Source organism: Oncorhynchus masou, chromosome 31 (genome assembly GCF_036934945.1).
Source record: "Oncorhynchus masou masou isolate Uvic2021 chromosome 31, UVic_Omas_1.1, whole genome shotgun sequence".
Lineage (NCBI taxonomy): Eukaryota > Metazoa > Chordata > Actinopteri > Salmoniformes > Salmonidae > Oncorhynchus > Oncorhynchus masou.
Window position 1 is genome coordinate 54,291,873 of NC_088242.1, and position 18,821 is coordinate 54,310,693.

The 18,821-nt window shown below is 45.9% G+C and overlaps 1 protein-coding gene and 1 pseudogene across 1 annotated transcript in view; one reads left to right on the plus strand and one right to left on the minus strand.

Moving 5' to 3' along the window:
- The window catches only part of LOC135524966 (uncharacterized), a 55,440-nt pseudogene extending 47,242 nt beyond the window's left edge, over positions 1–8,198 (minus strand).
- An 8,471-nt stretch (positions 8,199–16,669) lies between these two features.
- The window catches only part of LOC135524125 (cystic fibrosis transmembrane conductance regulator-like), a 44,925-nt gene continuing 42,773 nt past the window's right edge, over positions 16,670–18,821 (plus strand). Inside the window, exons 1-2 of the mRNA XM_064951334.1 lie at positions 16,670–16,956; positions 17,710–17,820. Coding sequence (XP_064807406.1) covers positions 16,904–16,956; positions 17,710–17,820 — 164 coding nt within the window. The 5' untranslated portion in view covers positions 16,670–16,903. The remainder of the gene's footprint in view (positions 16,957–17,709; positions 17,821–18,821) is intronic.

Below are 18,821 nucleotides of genomic sequence, written 5' to 3' on the forward strand. Positions count from 1 at the left end.
CTCTCCTGGCAACCTTAAAGGGACCGATGTATCTTTGGGACAGCTTGCGAGACTCCACCCGTAGTGGTAAGTCTCTTGTGGAGAGCCAGACTCTCTGGCCGGGGCGCAGGGTAGGCCCGGGACGGCAACGTCTGTTGGCTTGTTGTTGGTACCTCTGTGAGGAACGCATAAGATTAAGATGGGTCTTCCTCCACATAAGCCGACAGCGTCTGACGAACTTCAAGGCTGAAGGCACTCTGACTTCTGCCTCCTGGTCTAGGAACAATGGAGGGGCATAGCCAAACTGACACTCGTGCGGGGACATACCAGTGGAGGAGGAGCGCAAGATGTTGTGCGCGTATTCGGCCCAAACAATAAAGGACGACCATGTGGACGGGTTGTTACAAGTCATACATCGGAGGGTGGTTTCCAGCTCTTGATTCATCCTCTCTGTTTGGCCGTTGGACTCCGGATGGTACCCTGAAGATAGACTGGCAGAAGCTCCCATGAGTTGGCAGAAGGCCTTCCAAAACCTTGAGGCGAACTGGGGACCTCTGTCAGAAACCATATCTTGAGGAATGCCGAAGACTCGAAACACATGATTAATTACCAACTCAGCCGTTTCCTTGGCAGAAGGTAACTTAGTCAGAGGGGCGAACCTGGCCGCCTTTGAAAACCTGTCGATTATGACTAGGATAGTAGTATTGCCATGGGATGGAGGAAGGCCAGTAATAAAGTCCAATGAGATATGGGACCAGGGTCTGTGGGGAACAGGTAAAGGGTGAAGGAGTCCTTGAGGGCGGAGGTGAGAAGATTTGCCCTGGCAGCACACGGGGCAGGCATTGACGAAAGTGGCAACGTCTTCTCTTATGGTAGGCCACCAGAACTTACGCTGGATGAACTCCAAGGTGCGACCTACGCCCGGGTGACAGGTGAGGCGAGAGGAGTGCCCCCACAGAAGGACCTGAGTCCTCACTGCCTTGGGGACAAACAACCGATTGGCAGGACCTCCTTTCGGGTCCGGTTCGATAGCTTGAGCTCGTCTCACGGTATCCTCAACTTGCCACGAGATTGGAGCCACGATCTTAGCAGCAGGAAGGACAGGCATGTCAGTGTCATCTCGAATGGCAGGAGCGTAGACTCGGGACAGGGCATCCGGTTTGAGATTCTTCGACCTGGGCCGATAGGTGAGGATAAACTGGAATCAATTGAAGAAAAGAGACCATCTAGCTTGTCTAGAGTTCAACCGCTTCGCCTGCTGGATATACTCCAGATTTTTGTGGTCCGTAAGCACTTGAAAAGGGTGAGAAGCCCCCTCGAGCCAGTGTCTCCATTCCTTCAATGCCATCTTAACCGCTAGGAGTTCACGATCCCCCACATCGTAGTTCCTCTCAGCCGGGGTAAGCCGGTGTGAGAAGAAAGCGCACGGATGAAGCTTCTTGTCTTCACCCCTCTGAGACAGGACAGCTCCAACACCAACCTCTGATGCGTCTACCTCCACCACAAACGGTTCATCCGTAGTCGGTAGTATCAGGATGGGAGCAGAGAGGACGCGCTGCTTGAGTCCTTGGAAGGCCGTCTCAGCTTCTCTTCCCCACAAAAACCTTGCATTGCCACCCTTGGTTAAAGCTGAGAGAGGGGCTGCCACCAAGCTGAAGTTCTTGATGAACTTGCGGTAAAAGTTTGTGAAGCCCAGGAAACGCTGAACTTCCTTAACGGATTTGGGAGTGGGCCAATCCGCTACCGCCCCTACCTTCCTGGGGTCCATTTGGACTCGACCGGGTTCCACTACAAATCCCAGGAATTGTACTCGGGATGAATGGAATTCACATTTTTCCGGCTTGACGTACAGATGGCTGTCTCGGAGGCGTTTGAGTACTTGTCTGACATGCTTTGTGTGTTCTTGAAGGGAGCTCGAAAAGATGAGGATGTCATCCAAGTAAACGAAAACAAATATGTTAAGCATATCCCTAAGCACATTGTTTATGAGCGCTTGGAACACCGCTGGGGCGTTGGTCAGGTCGAAGATCATCACCAAGTATTCATAGTGACCAGTAGGCGTGTTGAAAGCGGTCTTCCACTCGTCACCAGGTCTGATCCGTACAAGATGGTATGCGTTCCGCAGGTCAAGCTTAGTGAAAACAACTGCTTCCTGGAGCAGCTCGAAGGCTGTGGCCATAAGGGGTAGCGGGTAACGGTTACGGACGGTTATGGCATTGAGTCCCCGGTAGTCGATGCAAGGACGTAATCCACCGTCTTTCTTGGCCACAAAGAAAAACCCTGCTCCCGCCGGGGAGGTGGATGGACGCATGAGGCCTGCTTCCAGAGCGTCCTTGATGTAGGTATCCATAGCAGCTCGTTCGGGTGGAGATAGGGAAAAGATACGACCCCTGGGGGGGCAAGTGCCCGGAAACAGGTCAATGGGGCAATCATAAGGTCTATGGGGTGGTAGCATGGTGGCCCTCTGTTTGCTAAACACCAGTTTGAGGTCATGGTAACACTCGGGAACTCGGGTCAGGTCGATGGATTCTAAAGACTCGGGAGTAGAACTCGGGGAATTCGGGAAAATACAAGTAGCTTGGCACGTAGGACCCCACTGCTTGATAGTGCCCACAGACCAGTCGATGTGAGGGTTATGGCTGTGAAGCCAGGGGTATCCAAGGACGAGAGGGAACTCAGAACAGGAGATCAAATGAAAGTTCATCAATTCCTGGTGTTGTGAAACTGAAAGTCGCAAGGAGGTAGTGACAAGTCCAGATCCCAAAGGGCTTCCATCCAATGTAGTAACCCTCATGGGGTCACTTAGAGGTTCAGAGGGAACGCCATTCTCCTTCGCCCAGACACCATCCATGAAGTTACCTACGGCTCCAGAGTCTACCAAGGCTTGAAGGTGAAGCTTGTGGTTGTCCCAGCAAAGGGTGACTGGAATGAGCAGACGGGAGTTGGACGGATGGGAGGAGGTTATGTTTCCCGTTACAGTTCCCCCCGATCTGTACGGGACAGAGCGTTTCCCTGGAGCCCGGGACACGTGGAACGGAAATGGCCCGGTTTGCCGCAATATAGACAGCTTCGCTCCCTCATCCGGCGGTCTCTCTCAGCCTGGGAGATGCGTCCAATCTGCATGGGTTCCGGTGGAGCCAGCGAGGATAAAGGTGGGGACTCGGAGCTGGGACTGATAGGGGCTAGAGGTCTACGGTTGAGTTCTCTCTCTCTCAGACGCTGGTCAATGCGTGAGGCCAACTTGATCAGGGACTCGAGATTGTCCGGTGGTTCCCGAGTGGCCAGTTCATCTTGGATAGTGTCGGAAAGGCCTTTCAGAAAGCACACTGTGAGCGCCTCGTTGTTCCAGCCACTCGCTGCTGCCACCATGTGGAACTGGATGGCATAGTCCGTCACGCTGCGCCAACCTTGGTGGAGAGTCAGGAGCTGTTTGGCTGAGTCAGGACCACTGCTTGGGCCTTGAAACACTCGTTTGAATTCCTCAGCAAAGGCAGAGTAGCTGGCACAGCAGGAACTATGGGCATCCCACACAGCAGTAGCCCAGGCCAGGGCTTTTTCCAATAGCAGGGTGATGATATATGCGATCTTAGACCGGTCGGTGGGAAACGACGAGGGTTGCAGCTCGAAGGAGAGAGAACATTGGGTGAGAAACCCTTTACAAGCACTTGGATCACCTGAGAACCGTTGGGGAGGTGGAAGACGAGGTTCAGCCAGGGGGTTAACTGCCATGGGTACGTGAATCTGAGGTACTGGGACGGGAACTGATGCCGGGGTAAGTCGATCAGATATCTGCTTTATGGAAGTCAGCATCTCCGACAGAAGATGAGAATGTCTAGCCATTAAGGCCTCTTGCTGAACCAGGGCGGCTTCGTGGCGTTGGACAGTCTCCTGGTGGTGGGACAGCATGGCAACAAGGTCCTGGGAACTGGCTGCCTCTGGGTTCATTTTTGGCTCTGTGTTTCTGTCAGGACCCGGTTACGAACCTGGGTCTCCGGAGTGAGAAACAGTCACTTAACCAACTGAGCCACGAATAGTCAGCAGAACCCAGAAGATGAGGCAGACACAGCAGTACTTGAGACGGTGTATTTAATAAAGTAAAAAGTGAAGTCCTTCAGGAAAACATGTAACTCCACAACCTCAAAAGGAATTCCACAAGAACAAGGTAATCCACAAGGTAATCCTCCAAGACAAAAAGGTAAATCCACAAGGTGGTAGGTATAGCATAAAAAGCCTCAAAAGATACTCAAAAATAAATAAACAAGAACAAAAAACAGAATTCCACAAGAGCGTCCACCGGGATCAACAAGAGTACACAGAATACTAGGGCTGGGTGCTAACATACAAACACAGAGCAAAGAACTGAGGGAAACTAAGGGTTTAAATACAATCAGGAGAAACGAGGCACAGGTGCAAATAATAATGGGGATCAAGGGAAAGCAAAAGGTCAAAAAGCACAATGGGGGCATCTAGTGACCAAAAACCGGAACAACCCTGGCCAAATCCTGACACCAGTTCCCACCAATATCCAGCAAATTTGTACAGCCATTGAAGAGCAGTGGGACAACATTCCACAGGTTACAATCAACAGCCTGATTAACTGCATGCGAAGGAGATGTGTCGCGCTGCATGAGGAAAATGGTGGTCACACCAGATACTGACTGGTTTTCTGATCCACGATCCTACCTTTTTTTATGGTATCTGTGACTAACAGATGCATATTGGTATTCCCAGTCATGTGAAATCCATAGATTAGGGCCTATTGAATTTATTTCAATTGACCGATTTCCTTATATGAACTGTCACTCAGTCAAATCTTTGATATTGTTGAAAGTTGCGATTTATATTTTTGTTCAGTATAATCTCGTCCATAATAATATTGCAATATGTAACTGTATCGATTTGTTCCACCATCCCTAAGATTCAGTTTAACTTAAATTCAAAATTTCCAACAGATCTTACAAAGTCATATGGAAATTTCAGGGTTCCCCAATTAAGTTCAGCCGTGGAGCCATTTTTCTTTCTTTCCCATGAACGATGGTCGGGGGTTGGAACATAGTTATAAATCTTTTGTACACTGCAAATTGACCACAAGATTCCCAAACAGATATAGTATTTGACAAAAATTGAATAATTTCAAACCTTGATTACAGTGGGTTACGATCACATACAGTAGTAAAGTGTTGCAGTGGTGCCTGGAGAAGTGGGTATACTCATATTTTGCCAAAATCTTCCCAAATGGCCTAAACAGTAACGCACTCTGAATTACCTAAAATTATAAATCCCATATTGCTATTTCAGTCAGGCCAGCCCAAGTTGTACTGCAAGCTGTAATGTGCAAGTAGGCTAATAGTAGGCCTACTATTGAAATAGATGAATGAAATCGTCAACTGACTCAAAAATGTCGCTCTCAAAGTCTACAACAATGCTTAAACCACATCAGATAACCACTTTTGAGGTCTGGGAAAAATCTAATACATTTAGATTTATTTTGTGTGTGGTTAGCCTTTAAATCAACTTTGCAGGCACCTAGCACTGTTGTATGGTCAGCAGTGTTTCTGTAGCGCACATGAGATGGAGATTGCAAAACAAGAAACCCACCCACATCCTGGTTTACTCTCACCACATGCCTGTTACTCTCGGAGTGAAAACCTGAGGTGAGGCTGACTGAGACCCCCAGACGTTCCATGAACGCCCTCCAAACCCTGGACGTGAACTGGGGACCCCGATCAGAGACCCCGTAGTGCCGGAAGACGTGAGTGAACAGGGCCTCCGCAGTCTGTAGGGCCGTAAGGACACCGGGCAAAGGGAGGAGACGGCAGGACTTAGAAAACGATCCACAATGACCAGGATCGTGGTGTTGCCCTGAGAAGGAGGAAGATCCGTCAGGAAGTCCACCGACCGGTGCGACCACGGCCGTTGTGAAACGGGTAGGGGTTGTAACTCCCCTCTGGGCAGGTGCCTGGGAGCCTTGCACTGTCCGCACACCGAGAAGGAGGACACATACACCCTCACGTCCTTGGCCAAGGTGGACCACCAGTACTTCCCACTAAGGCAACGCACCGTTCGACCGATGCCAGGATGACCAGAGGAGGGTGACGTGTGGGCCCAATAGATCAAATGGTCACGAACAGCAGACGGAACGTACAGACGCCCAGCTGGACACTGGGGAGGAGTGGGCTCTGTGCGTAAGGCCCGCTCGATGTCCGTGTCCAGCTCCCACACCACTGTTGCCACCAGGCAAGAGGCCGGAAGTATGGGAGTGTGACCCATGGACCGCTCCTCTGTGTCATACATCCGGGACAGTATGTCTGCCTTAGCGTTCTGGGAACCTGGTCTGTAGGACAGAGTGAAAACACAATGGGTAAAGAACATGGCCCACCTTGCCTGGCAAGGGTTCAGGCTTCTTGCCGCCTGGATGTACTCCAGATTGCGGTGGTCAGTCCAGATGAGAAAAGGGTGTTTAGCTCCCTCAAGCCAATGTCTCCAAGCCTTCAGAGCCTTGACAACAGCCAACAGCTCCCTGTCCCAACATCATAGTTTCACTCCGCCGGGCTGAGCTTCTTCGGAAAAGAAAGCAGAGGGACTGAGCTTTGGTGGCGTGCCCAAGCGCTGAGAGAGCACAGCTCATATCCCAGCCTCGGACACGTCCACCTCCACTATGAACGCCAAAGAGGGATCCAGATGAGCCAGCACGGGAGCCGAGGTATACAGAGCCTTCAGGTGATCAAAAGCTCTGCCCGCCTCAGCCGACCACTGCAGTCGCACCGGTCACCCCTTCAGCAGTGAGGTAATGGGAGCCGCTACCTGACCAAAACTCAGGATAAACCTCCGGTAGTAGTTGGCAAAGCCTAGGAACCGCTGCACTTCCTTTACCGTGGTGGGAGTCGGCCAATTATGCACGGCTGAAATGCGGTCACTCTCCATCTTTACCCCTGAAGTGGAAATGCGGTACCCTAGGAAGGAGATTGACTGACTGTTGGAAGAACAGACATTTCTCAGCCTTGACGTACAGGTCATGCTCCAACAGTCCACCCAGCACCCTGCGCACAAGGGATACATGCTCCGCGCGTGTGGCGGTGTATATCAGAATGTCGTCGATATACATCACTACACCCTGCCCGTGCAGGTCCCAGAAAATCTTGTCAACAAAGGCCTGGAAGACTGATGGAGCATTCATGAGAATGCGATGAGAGGCAGCGGGTAACTGTACCTCACTGTGATCTGATTGATACCCCGATAGTCAATACACGGGTGCAGATCTCCATCCTTCTTCTTCACAAAAAAGAAACTCGAGGAGGCAGGTGAAGTGGAGGGCCGAATGTATCCCTGCCCCAGGGATTCGGAGACATATGTTTCCATAGCCGCAGTCTCCTCCTGTGACAGAGGATACACGTGACTCCTGGGAAGTGCTGCGTCTACCAGGAGATTTACCACACAATCCCCCGTCGATGGGGTGGTAATTGAGTCGCCTTCTTCTTACAAAAGGCGAGAGACAAATCGGCATATTCTGAGGGGATGCGCACGGTGGAGACCTGGTCTGGACTTTCCACCGTAGTCGCAACGATGGAAACCCCTACACACCTCCCCGAGCACCCTCGTGACCACCCCTTGAGAGCCCTCTGTTTCCACGAAATAGTGGGGTCATGACAGGCCAACCAGGGTAGGCCCAGCACCACGGAAACGCAGGAGAATCAATAAGGAAGATTCTCTCCTTGTGACCCTCCTGCGTAATCATGCTTAGTGGAGCGGTGGCCTCTCCATTCAGCCCTGACCCTAATGGTCGACTATCTAGGGCGTGCACAGGGAAGTGCATATCCACAGGAACAAGGGGGACCTAAACTATGGGCAAATGAATGGTCAATAAAATTCCTAGCTGCGCATGAATCTACGAGAGCCTTATGCCGGGAATGCGGGGAACACTCAGGAAATTTGATAAACACATACATGTGAGCAACAGGGGATCTCTGGGTGAGCCTGGTGCCGACTCACCTGGGGTGACACGATAGTGCCCTGCCTGCTGCCTCAACTCCCTGAGTAACCCCCCCAGCACCGACCAGCAGTGTGGCCTCTGCGGCCACAGATGGTGGCTGCACCACTATTGATCGACCAGGGCCCTGTTGTTCCATCCAGCGCTGGCAGCCAGGGTCCGGAAGTCCAAAGCGAAATCCTGTGCGCTCTTCTACCGCCACAGGGAGGATGTCTGCTTCTGCTGACTCCATTCTAGGTCAGTAAATTCTGTTTTCAGGCCTGTGTGTAGATGGTGTAGAGGAGTCAGGCACAGGACAGCAGATATGAGAAATAAACGTAATTTACTCAAAATAGACTAAATATAATAACACTAGCCCACAATAACGGGCCGTATACATACAAACAATTACTCACAAACACACATGGGGGAACAGAGGGTTAAATAATGAACAAGTAACTGGGGAATTGAAACCAGGTGTGTAAGACTAAGACAAAACAAATGGAAAATGAAAAGTGGATCGGCGATGGCTAGAAGGCCGGTGACTTCGACCTCCGAACGCCGCCCGAACAAGAAGAGGGACCGACTTCAGCGGAAGTCATGACAGAGGGTGCCACAGGGTTCAATTCTCGAGGCCGACTCACTTCTCTGTATACATCAATGATGTCGCTCTTGCTGCTGGTGATTCTCTGATCCACCTCTACGCAGATGACACCATTCTGTATACTTCTGGCCCCTCTTTGGACACTGTGTTAACTAACCTCCAGACGAGCTTCAATGCCATCCAACTCTCCTTCCGTGGCCTCCAACTGCTCTTAAATTCAAGCGAAACTAAATGCATGCTATTCAATCAATCACTGCCCGCACCTGCCCGCCCGTCCAGCATCACTACTCTGACTTAGAATACATGGACAACTAAAAATACCTAGGTGTCTGGTTAGACTGTAAACTCTCCTTTCAGACTCACATTAAGCATCTCCAATCCAAAATTAAATCTAGAATCGGCTTCCTATATAGCAACAAAGTATCCTTCACTTAAGCTGCCAAACATACCCTCGTAAAACTGACCATCCTAAACTGACCATGTCATCTATAAAATAGCCTCCAACACTCTACTCAACAAATTGGATGCAGTCTATCACAGTGCCATCCGTTTTGTCACCAAAGCCCCATACACTACCCACCACTGCGACCTGCAACCTGGGTTGGCCCTCGCTTCATACTTGTTGCCAAACCCACTGGCTACAGGTTATCTATAAGTCTCTGCTAGGTAAAGCCCCGCCTTATCTCAGCTCACTGGTCACCATAGCAGCACCCACTCGTAGCCCGTGCTCCAGCAGGTATATCTCACCCCCCAAAACCAATTCCTCCTTTGGTAGCCTTTCCTTCCAGTTCTCTGCTGCCAATGACTGGAACGAACTGCAAAAATCACTGAAGTTAGAGACCCACATCTCCCTCACTAGCTTTAAGCACCAGCTGTCAGAGCAGCTCACAGATCACTGCACCTGTACATAGCCCATCTTTAAACAGCCCATCTATCTACCTCATCCCCATACTGTATTTATTTATTTATCTTGCTTCTTTGCACCCCAGTATATCTACTTGCACATTCATCTTCTGCACATCTACCATTCCAGTGTTTAATTGCTATATTGTAATTACTTTGCCACCATGGCCTATTTATTGCCTTATCTCCCTTATCTTACCTCATTTGCACTCACTGTATATATAGTTTTTTTTCTTTTTTCTACTGTATTATTGACTGTATGTTTTGTTTATTCCATGTGTAACTCTGTGTTGTTGTATGTGTTGAATTGCTATGCTTTATCTTGGCCAGGTCGCAGTTGCAAATGAGAACTTGTTCTCAACTAGCCTGCCTAGCTAAATAAAGGTCAAATTTAAAAAACAATAAAAGGTCACCAGGCTGTTCGTCAGGGCGCACACCTTTCACCAGCATTACCCGCATTATGACACTCACCTGGACTCCATCACCTCCTTGATTTACCTGCCCTTTAAATGTCACTCCCTTTGGTTTCTTCCCCAGACGTCATTGTTGGTGTTTCATGTCGGTGTACTGTTTGTGTTTCTTGTTTTGTTCATTTATTAATTACATGTATTCACTCCCTGAACCTTTTTCCCGACTCTCAGTGTACATCGTTACAGAATGGATGTGATTGTATCTCAAATAGATAGTCCTATTTGAGTGTAAAGTTTTAGTTAAACTGTGAGTAATTCAATTTAAATATCAGATATTTTTGAACAGGTTCCCTTGGTAAAGGGAATCTAGATAATTCAATTGGATTTAGACAGATTCAGCACTAATAATCCCTCCATCCTAGCCCGTGGTGATTTTAGCATGTAAATCTTGGTGGTACAAACTCTAATATTTTTTGGGGGATGCATTCCAGCAAAGCCACTACACAACACAACACTAAACAATACATTAATTGAACTATAACGGTGACAAGCAGGCCCTAACTGTTATGGCCTACATAAAACTGTCCCAACAGCAGAGCTTTCTTCTTTCACCATGGGGTGAATCCTTACCACTGCTACACCTGGCTATCAGCCGGGGCCTTGTTTGGCAGCAAAACAGTTAATTTTGCCTAATTCACTGCCTGGTAAAAAACATAGCTGCTATGGCTGGCTGACTTGCTTCAACAAATGTGGTTTCTACTGACAATTGAGATGTACAATCTATGGCATAAGCGAACGACGAGAGTATAAGAGGCCATCTGTAATTTCGATGAAGACATTAATGAGTGAGCTAGGACGGATGTAGTCCATATAACTATTATTACAGTATTCTCCCTGTACACCAAGATCACAACCATAGGATAAACAAATAGGGCATATAAGCTGATAATGAAAGCTCTAACAATATTCTATGATTACCTTTCTCTAAAACTGGCTATAGGCTACATGTGCACCACCAAGTCAGAACTGTAGGCTAAGTTATGAGGGGGAAAATACCAAATTATTAGGGTGAGGCACATGGGCTACGGACAGCTTACTACACAACATATGTGTATTATGACTTTCTTAGCTACAGTATCCATTTCTCTAGTCACTTTGAAATGTTAGTTTTGTTGTGTAACACAACAGTGGGGAAGAAATGTATTTGTGTGAAATAAATGTAACAAACAATATCATGCATAATTACTAATATAATTTCTATATTGTCTTGTCTTTCTAAGGTCTTGTGGAAAAACTAAAATCTACTTAAAGAAGACAGATGCTGTTGCTTGTAGAGAGCATTTCAAGACTGGTAATACCAAAGACAGATGATCTCGGGGACTTGTTGACCAGAATTATTGATAGACAGTAACCCCTGGAAGATATCCCCTATGATGCCCATTTAGACAATTCAGATGGGGGACCGTTCCAATCCTCATTTGGTAGGACACATTCATAAAAACCTGTGCCATCCCCGGACTGCAGGGAATATGTAAAGTTGTCAGTCATCTCTTGCAATAAAAATCATGTAATGAACTCAACTCTTGAAGAAATAATGTCCTCTAATGCAGCAACGTAACCATTTTCTAGAGGCAGATAATCACCATAGCTTGGAGGGAACTTATCTTAACAGGATGAAAGTCAGCCTGCTTCATCTGCAGCAGCCAGGAAGGAAGATTGTGTCACTGGCCCGGGCCGGAGGATAAAGACAGAGGCTGAGCGTGCATGTGAAACTGGCCATGGAATTTAATGAGCCCAAACGAATGTATTTAAAAGAAGAGCATGATATGAAGATGCACATCCTTCATGCTGAGTTGGCTATGAAATAGGAGGGAAACGTGAAGTAGCAGCAGTAGCAATGTTCTTCTCCATCAGCAGTTCAGGATCCAGATATTACCATCTGTGAATATCCATGGCTATTTATTTTGCTTCAATCACTTGAGCTATCTGTTGTGAGAAGTGCTGCACAGTAAAAGCACCTCTGCAGGCTTGTCCATTTCTGTCATTGTCTGCCTCAACCATGGGAACATCTGGGTCATCCTCACCTCCGATGCAAGGACCTGGGCAGCCATGCTATTTGAGGTAATTGTGAAGCACTGGGGTTGCAATTATGACAATGCATCTTCTTGGTTGAAAGCACACTGGAAAAGACTCTTCCATACACCAAACATGCGCTCCAATACACCTCTGGCGTGGATATGAGCTTGGCTGTACTGTTGTTGCTCAGGTCCTATTACATGAAGATGGGGGGGTGAACGAGAAGTTGGTCTGTGCATATTCCTACTGTCGCCAAGCATGGCTTCACTATCTTGTCCTCCTTTAACCTGAGCATACAAAGAGGGGTTTTGGAAAATCCTTGAGTCATGAGTTGCACCTTTCCAACGTGCAACAATGTTGGAGAACTGCAAATTGGGAGTATACGTTACACTTTGTACGTTTTTTGAGAACCAGTTTAAGATTCCTGTACTCCTGTAGAGATTCCTGTAGAGGGACACTTGATGGGATTACAGTGGGGCAAAAAAAGTATTTAGTCAGCCACCAATTGTGCAAGTTCTCCCACTTAAAAAGATGAGAGAGGCCTGTAATTTTCATCATAGGTACACTTCAACTATGACAGACAAAATGAGAGAAAAAATCCAGAAAATCACATTGTAGGATTTTTAATGAATTTATTTGCAAATTATGGTGGAAAATAAGTATTTGGTCAATAACAAATGTTTATCCCCTTTGAGGTCAAACGTTTTCTGTAAGTCTTCACAAGGTTTTAAAACACTGTTGCTAGTATTTTGGCCCATTCCTCCATGCAGATCTCCTCTAGAGCAGTGATGTTTTGGGGCTGTTGCTGGGCAACACAGACTTTCAACTCCCTCCAAAGATTTTCTATGGGGTTGAGATCTGGAGACTGGCTAGGCAACTCCAGGACCTTGAAATGCTTCTTATGAAGCCACTCCTTCATTGCCCGGGCGTTGTGTTTGGGATCATTGTCATGCTGAAAGACCCAGCCACGTTTCATCTTCAATGCCCTTGCTGATGGAAGGAGGTTTTCACTCAAAATCTCACGATACATGGCCCCATTCATTCTTTCCTTTACACGGATCAGTCGTCCTGGTCCCTTTGCAGAAAAACAGCCCCAAAGCATGATGTTTCCACCCCCATGCTTCACAGTAGGTATGGTGTTCTTTAGATGCAACTCAGCATTCTTCGTCCTCCAAACACGACGAGTTGAGTTTTTACCAAAAAGTTATATTTTGGTTTCATCTGACCATATGACATTGTGGACAGGTGTATTTTATACTGATAACAAGTTCAAACCGGTGCCATTAATACAGGTAACGAGTGGAGGACAGAGGAGCCTCTTAAAAAAGAAGGTACAGGTCTGTGAGAGCCAGAAATCTTGCTTGTTTGTAGGTGACTTATTTTCCACCATAATTTGCAAATAAATTCATTAAAAATCCTACAATGTGATTTTCTGGATTCTTTTTTCTCATTTTGTCTGTCATAGTTGAAGGGTACCTATGATGAAAATGACAGGCCTCTCTCTTGTGCAAGTTCTTCCAGAAGTGGGAGAACTTGCACAATTGGTGGCTGACTAAATACTTTTTTGCCCCACTGTATATCTATATAGCCCAATGACTCTAGGGAAGTTCCCACATTCATAAAACTCTACTTTGTTGTTGACTTGGGCAGCAGCATCAGGGGAACTTGATGTATTTGTCTTTCACTTCACATATAGCATTTCAGACTTGGTGGACTATTCCGCATACAGTCACTTACAGCACACATATCTCCTGCTTCTCGACTGAAGGGTCCAGATGCCAAAAACCTCAAGGGGATCAATACTTGTTGGGAAGGAGAGATGGGCCTTCCCCCTAAGAGTCCAATGAAAGCTTTGGCTCAATCAAGTAAAATGTCAGCTACATTTTCTTTGAACATATGGAAATCATTCAGTGGGTTGCTCCAGTCTATACGCGCTTCTGCCTCGCCTTGGTGGTGCTGCAACGTATATGCTGGAAGTCGGAAAGCAAGTGCAGGTGGTGAGTTTAATAGTAAACGGAACATGGTCCACAGAACAATATAACAAACACAAGTAGCGTATAGACATGCAGCACATCATCAATTCTGCCTGGGGAATGGACCTGAGGAGGTGACAGATATAGGGGTGGTAATCAGTGAAGTGATGGAGTCCAGGTGTGCAGGATGATGAATGCCAGTTGCACGCAATGATGAATGCCAGGACTGGTTGTGTACTATTTACTCTATTTGATTGTAAAGCCATTGAATGTATCTCACACTATGACGCTTCTCTTGCTATTTCAAAGTCTAAAAGGGTCATTCCACAAAACGAGTCCCCTTTGTAACTTGTTGAATTTTTTTTTAAATCATCTTATTTTTAAACTAAACAAAAATGCAAACGCAACAAGTAAAGTGTTGGTCCCAGGTTTCATGAGCTGAAATAAAAGATCCCGGACACTTTCCATACACACAAAAAGCTTATTTCTCTCAAATGTTGTACACACATATGTTTACATACCTGTTAGTGAGCATTTATCCTATGCTAAGATAATTCATCCACCTCACAGGAGTGGCACATCAAGAAGCTGATTAAACAGCATGATCATTACACAGATGCACCTTGTGCGGGGGACAATAAAAGGCCACTCTAAAATGTGCAGTTTTGTCACACAACACAACTGAGTCTTGTGAACCTGAAGAGCAGGCTGAGGCATCCTCACTTGCCCTGAGCGACACTCTGATGGCACGTACCAAAACAAAAAACACTCCCTAATGCATCCATTTGGTGAGAAGTTATTCTGTAGAGTCCGGAAGCAAGTACAGGGAGTGAATAATTTAATGAATAAATAAAAGAACATGGACAAAACAAGAATCACGAGCAGCATAAGGACATGAAACAATAACGCCTGGGGAAGGAACCAAAGCGACTGACAGATATAGGGAAGGTGAGTCTGGTGAGGCGCTTGTACGCGTAACGATGGTGACAGGTGTGCATAATAATGCGCAGCCTGGTGACCTAGAGAGCCGGAGAGGGAGTATATGTAAGAATGGAGTTGTGAGGGCGAGCGGTTTGCTGATGTCAACGTTGTGAACAGAGTGCCCCGTGGTGGCAGTGGGGTTATGGTATGGGCGGGCATAAACTACGGACAATGAACACAATTACATTTTATCGGTGGTAATTTGAATGCACAGAGATACCGTGATGAGATCCTGATCCTATCATTCATCCGCCCCATCACCTCATGTTTCAGCACGACCCCATGTCACAAGGATCTGTACATAATTCCTGGAAGCTGAAAATGTCCCAGTTCTTAGATTGCCTACATACTGACCAGACATGTCACCCATTGAGCATTTTTTTTAGGTGCTCTGAATCGATGTGTACGACAGCGTGTTCCACCTCCCGCCAATATCCAGAAACTTCGCACAGCCATTGAAGAGGACTGGGACAACATTCCACAGGCCACAATCAACAGCCTGGTCAACTCTATGCGGAGGAGATGTGTTGCACAGCATGAGGCAAATGTTGGTCACACGAGATACTGTCTGGTTTTCTGATCAAAGCCCCAACCTTTTTTTGTAAGGTATCTGTGACCAACAGATGCATATCTGTATTCCAAGTCATGTAAAATCCATAGATTAGGGCCTATTGAATTTATTTCAATTTACTGATTTACTCAAATGAACTGTAACTCATGAAATCTTTGAAATAGTTACATGTTGCGTTTATATTTTTGTTCAGTATATATTCTGCCATGAACAGCACATGTTCAACTTAATAAAAAACATGTTTTCCCATCTCAATAGGTTAATTAAAATAAAATTAAATTAAACTATAGTCAGTGCCAATTAAGTGCTAAATAAAGCAACAATGTTATTATTTTACATACTGAGTTGACTATTAGAGGTTCAATTTTTCTTTTGAATTTTCTTTGTTTTAATTAACAGTTTCACCATATTAAAACGAGAGTTCAGGTCACATAACAGGGTTGACATTAAAATGAGGGAACGTTTTTTTAACCTTTTTATTAATCACTAATCGCATGAAATAAATAATAATTGTCAGAAATTACTTTGTCAAAGCAACGAAATAATTAGAGCTTTGCAATGATAGTGATAACTTGGAGGAGAACGCCTGGAGAGGAGTGCCCAGAGGGACATGTCAAAACGCGGAAATTCACAAATGTCTTTATTCATATAAAAAAAATCTGATTCATTTCATTTTCCAAGTGGTCTATATTAAAGTGCACATAATTTAATATAACAGCCTTTTAAAATGCAATATTGATGCACAATTTCTACATAAAATAAAAAAGGACGCAAATGGACTCATTTCATGGAACAGACCAGAAGATGTCAGGACAGTAGCTTACTTAGTCTTTAATATTCTCCAGACTAACTCCATCATCTATTCTTATTCTGATACGTTGCTTGGAGCCCAGGTGATGTCACTGGGTTTTCTGAAGGACATATTCATTCTAACAAATGAATGAGATCACATACCCTTTTGATTCAAATAAATTGACATAATTGCAGAAGAGGTGATTTCTTTGAAACCTGCCTGCTAAAAAGTGGTGCGCCATTATAGATGTAGTAGTTTATGTCTCCGCAAATTGGGTTGCTACAATATGCAACCCGTGTACGTTTTTGAAGAGGCTTGTCAGTATGGAAATGACGCACTCCGGGATGTTTGGAGAGTCCATAAAGGATTCTCTCTCGCTAACCAACGTGTTCTCATTGTCGGGATCGAGGCAAGGACAAGACAGCCCATTTGCTGCGGTCTGTGTGTTGTGTGCTCTGCATTTTGTGTTAGTTGTTTGGATAGTGGTCGCAGCTCCGGCTTGGAGACAATTTCACACCAGTGACATCACCTCTGCTCGGCGCATTTATACAGTCGGGACAGTCAGAAAAGAACTAGCGGTCATCCACGAGAAAGGCTGAAGCGATAGGACACAGGTGCAGTGAAATAAAACTGGCGGTGCTCTTAGGATGCAGAAGTCACCCGTGGAAGATGCAAACTTCCTCTCCAAATATGTATTCTGGTAAGGAATGATATGTTTTCTTCATATATGTCGTAAATAAACACTTGCATGGTTTGCCAGAGGCTGTTGCCAGATATGGAGAGCGCATTGGTGAAAGGGGACAGAGTCAGTTTTCCGGCAAGTCGGGTCACAGGAATCGTATTATTTTTCAATATTCACTTTTAGTAGATTCTTGTAAATGCTAAAAACGAAAGTGCAAATATGCTCCAAGGACCGTTTCTGTGTGTTTTGCTCCGAGATGAAATTCCAGCAGCTCTTTGCGCTCCATCTTTCAATTGTGATATCTTTGTATGAAATGAGTCAATGATATTGAACATCTCTCGTCGTTTGAAATGCATGTATAGTGTATATGTATAATGTCATGTAGGCTACAACACTCACCACACGCGTCCTGTCATGGGAAAAGCCCATGCCATCCCAAAACTCATTATGTAATAGATTTAGGATTGCTTTTTTTATTTATTTTTTATTTTTTTTTTTTTTTTACAAATTATGCAGCTATCTAAATTGTAGACCTCGGCCTAATTATCATGCTACATGCATGCTGCTGAGATAATGCTGTATGATTTTGCCACCCTATATGACTGCGTGGGCGTTTGGTTAATACAATGTATTAAGTTCTTGAGTAGGCTGATCTGTGCTCAACTTCAGGGGAGATTGGTCTACAGGTATTTACCTCAGAAGTAGGCTATTATATTCTATACTTTTTCACCAACCAAACCTCCCATACCCATCCATTCTGTTGTTTTGCAGGTGGACATCTCCACTGTTGAGGAAGGGCTTCAGGAAGAAGTTGGATTTGACCGATGTTTACAAAGCACCGTCCTTTGATCTGGCGGACAATCTTTCTGAACGACTAGAAAGGTTTGTAAATCAGCCAAAGTGTCTCCCTTTATGAACATTCAAGGCATGTTGAACACACCTGTGCATCCTTGGAAGTTACTCAATTCTAAATGACTTTCTTTTTTTTCTTCATTACGCACACACGTTTGCACACACCGTGCTGTGCTTTGATGAACTATTTTAACTCCTGTCCAAATTTGATTCTAGCCATTTCAATGATATGGAACACAAACACATGTCACAAAGGATCAGCCCCAGGCCATAACAATAGATCACCGTACTCCTGTTGGGGTTGTTGGTCCCTTCTTTGTTGTTGTCTTGTTGAGTTGAGCGAGTTGAGAATGGATGTATCTTACTGCCCTTTCTTACTGCTAATGATCGCAATGATTTGCTAAAGAACTGGAAATTCTAGATGACCCATGCTAACCTAAAATATGGGATGGCCTTTGGTTGGAGAGGGGCAGACAAACATAAACTTTGGCATGTCCCAAAATAACACATCGGAGGCGGGGTGGGGCAGGTTGGGCCCTCTCTGTACTGTCCTCTCTCTCTCTCTCTGCTTTCACTCTCTCTTCTCTCAATCTCTATGCACTTTTCCTATTTTTCAATCTCATTCTCTTTCTCTCATTCCTCTCACCACTCTCTTTCTCTCTCTAATTAATTCGGTTGATTTCTCCTCTCAATCTCTCTGGCCCTTTCTCTGTCTCTCCCCTTTCCCCTCACTGTACGTCCTTTCTGCTCTGTCCCCGTTCTGTGATGTGTGTAAATGTCACACCTTCTCTGTCTCTCCCCTTTCCCCTCACTGTATGTCCTTTCTGCTCTGTCCCCGTTCTGTGTGTAAATGTCACACCTTCTCTGTCTCTCCCCTTTCCCCTCACTGTATGTCCTTTCTGCTCTGTCCCCGTTCTGTGATGTGTGTAAATGTCACACCTTCTCTGTCTCTCCCCTTTCCCTTCACTGTATGTACTTTCTGCTCTGTCCCCGTTCTGTGATGTGTGTAAATGTCACACCTTCTCTGTCTC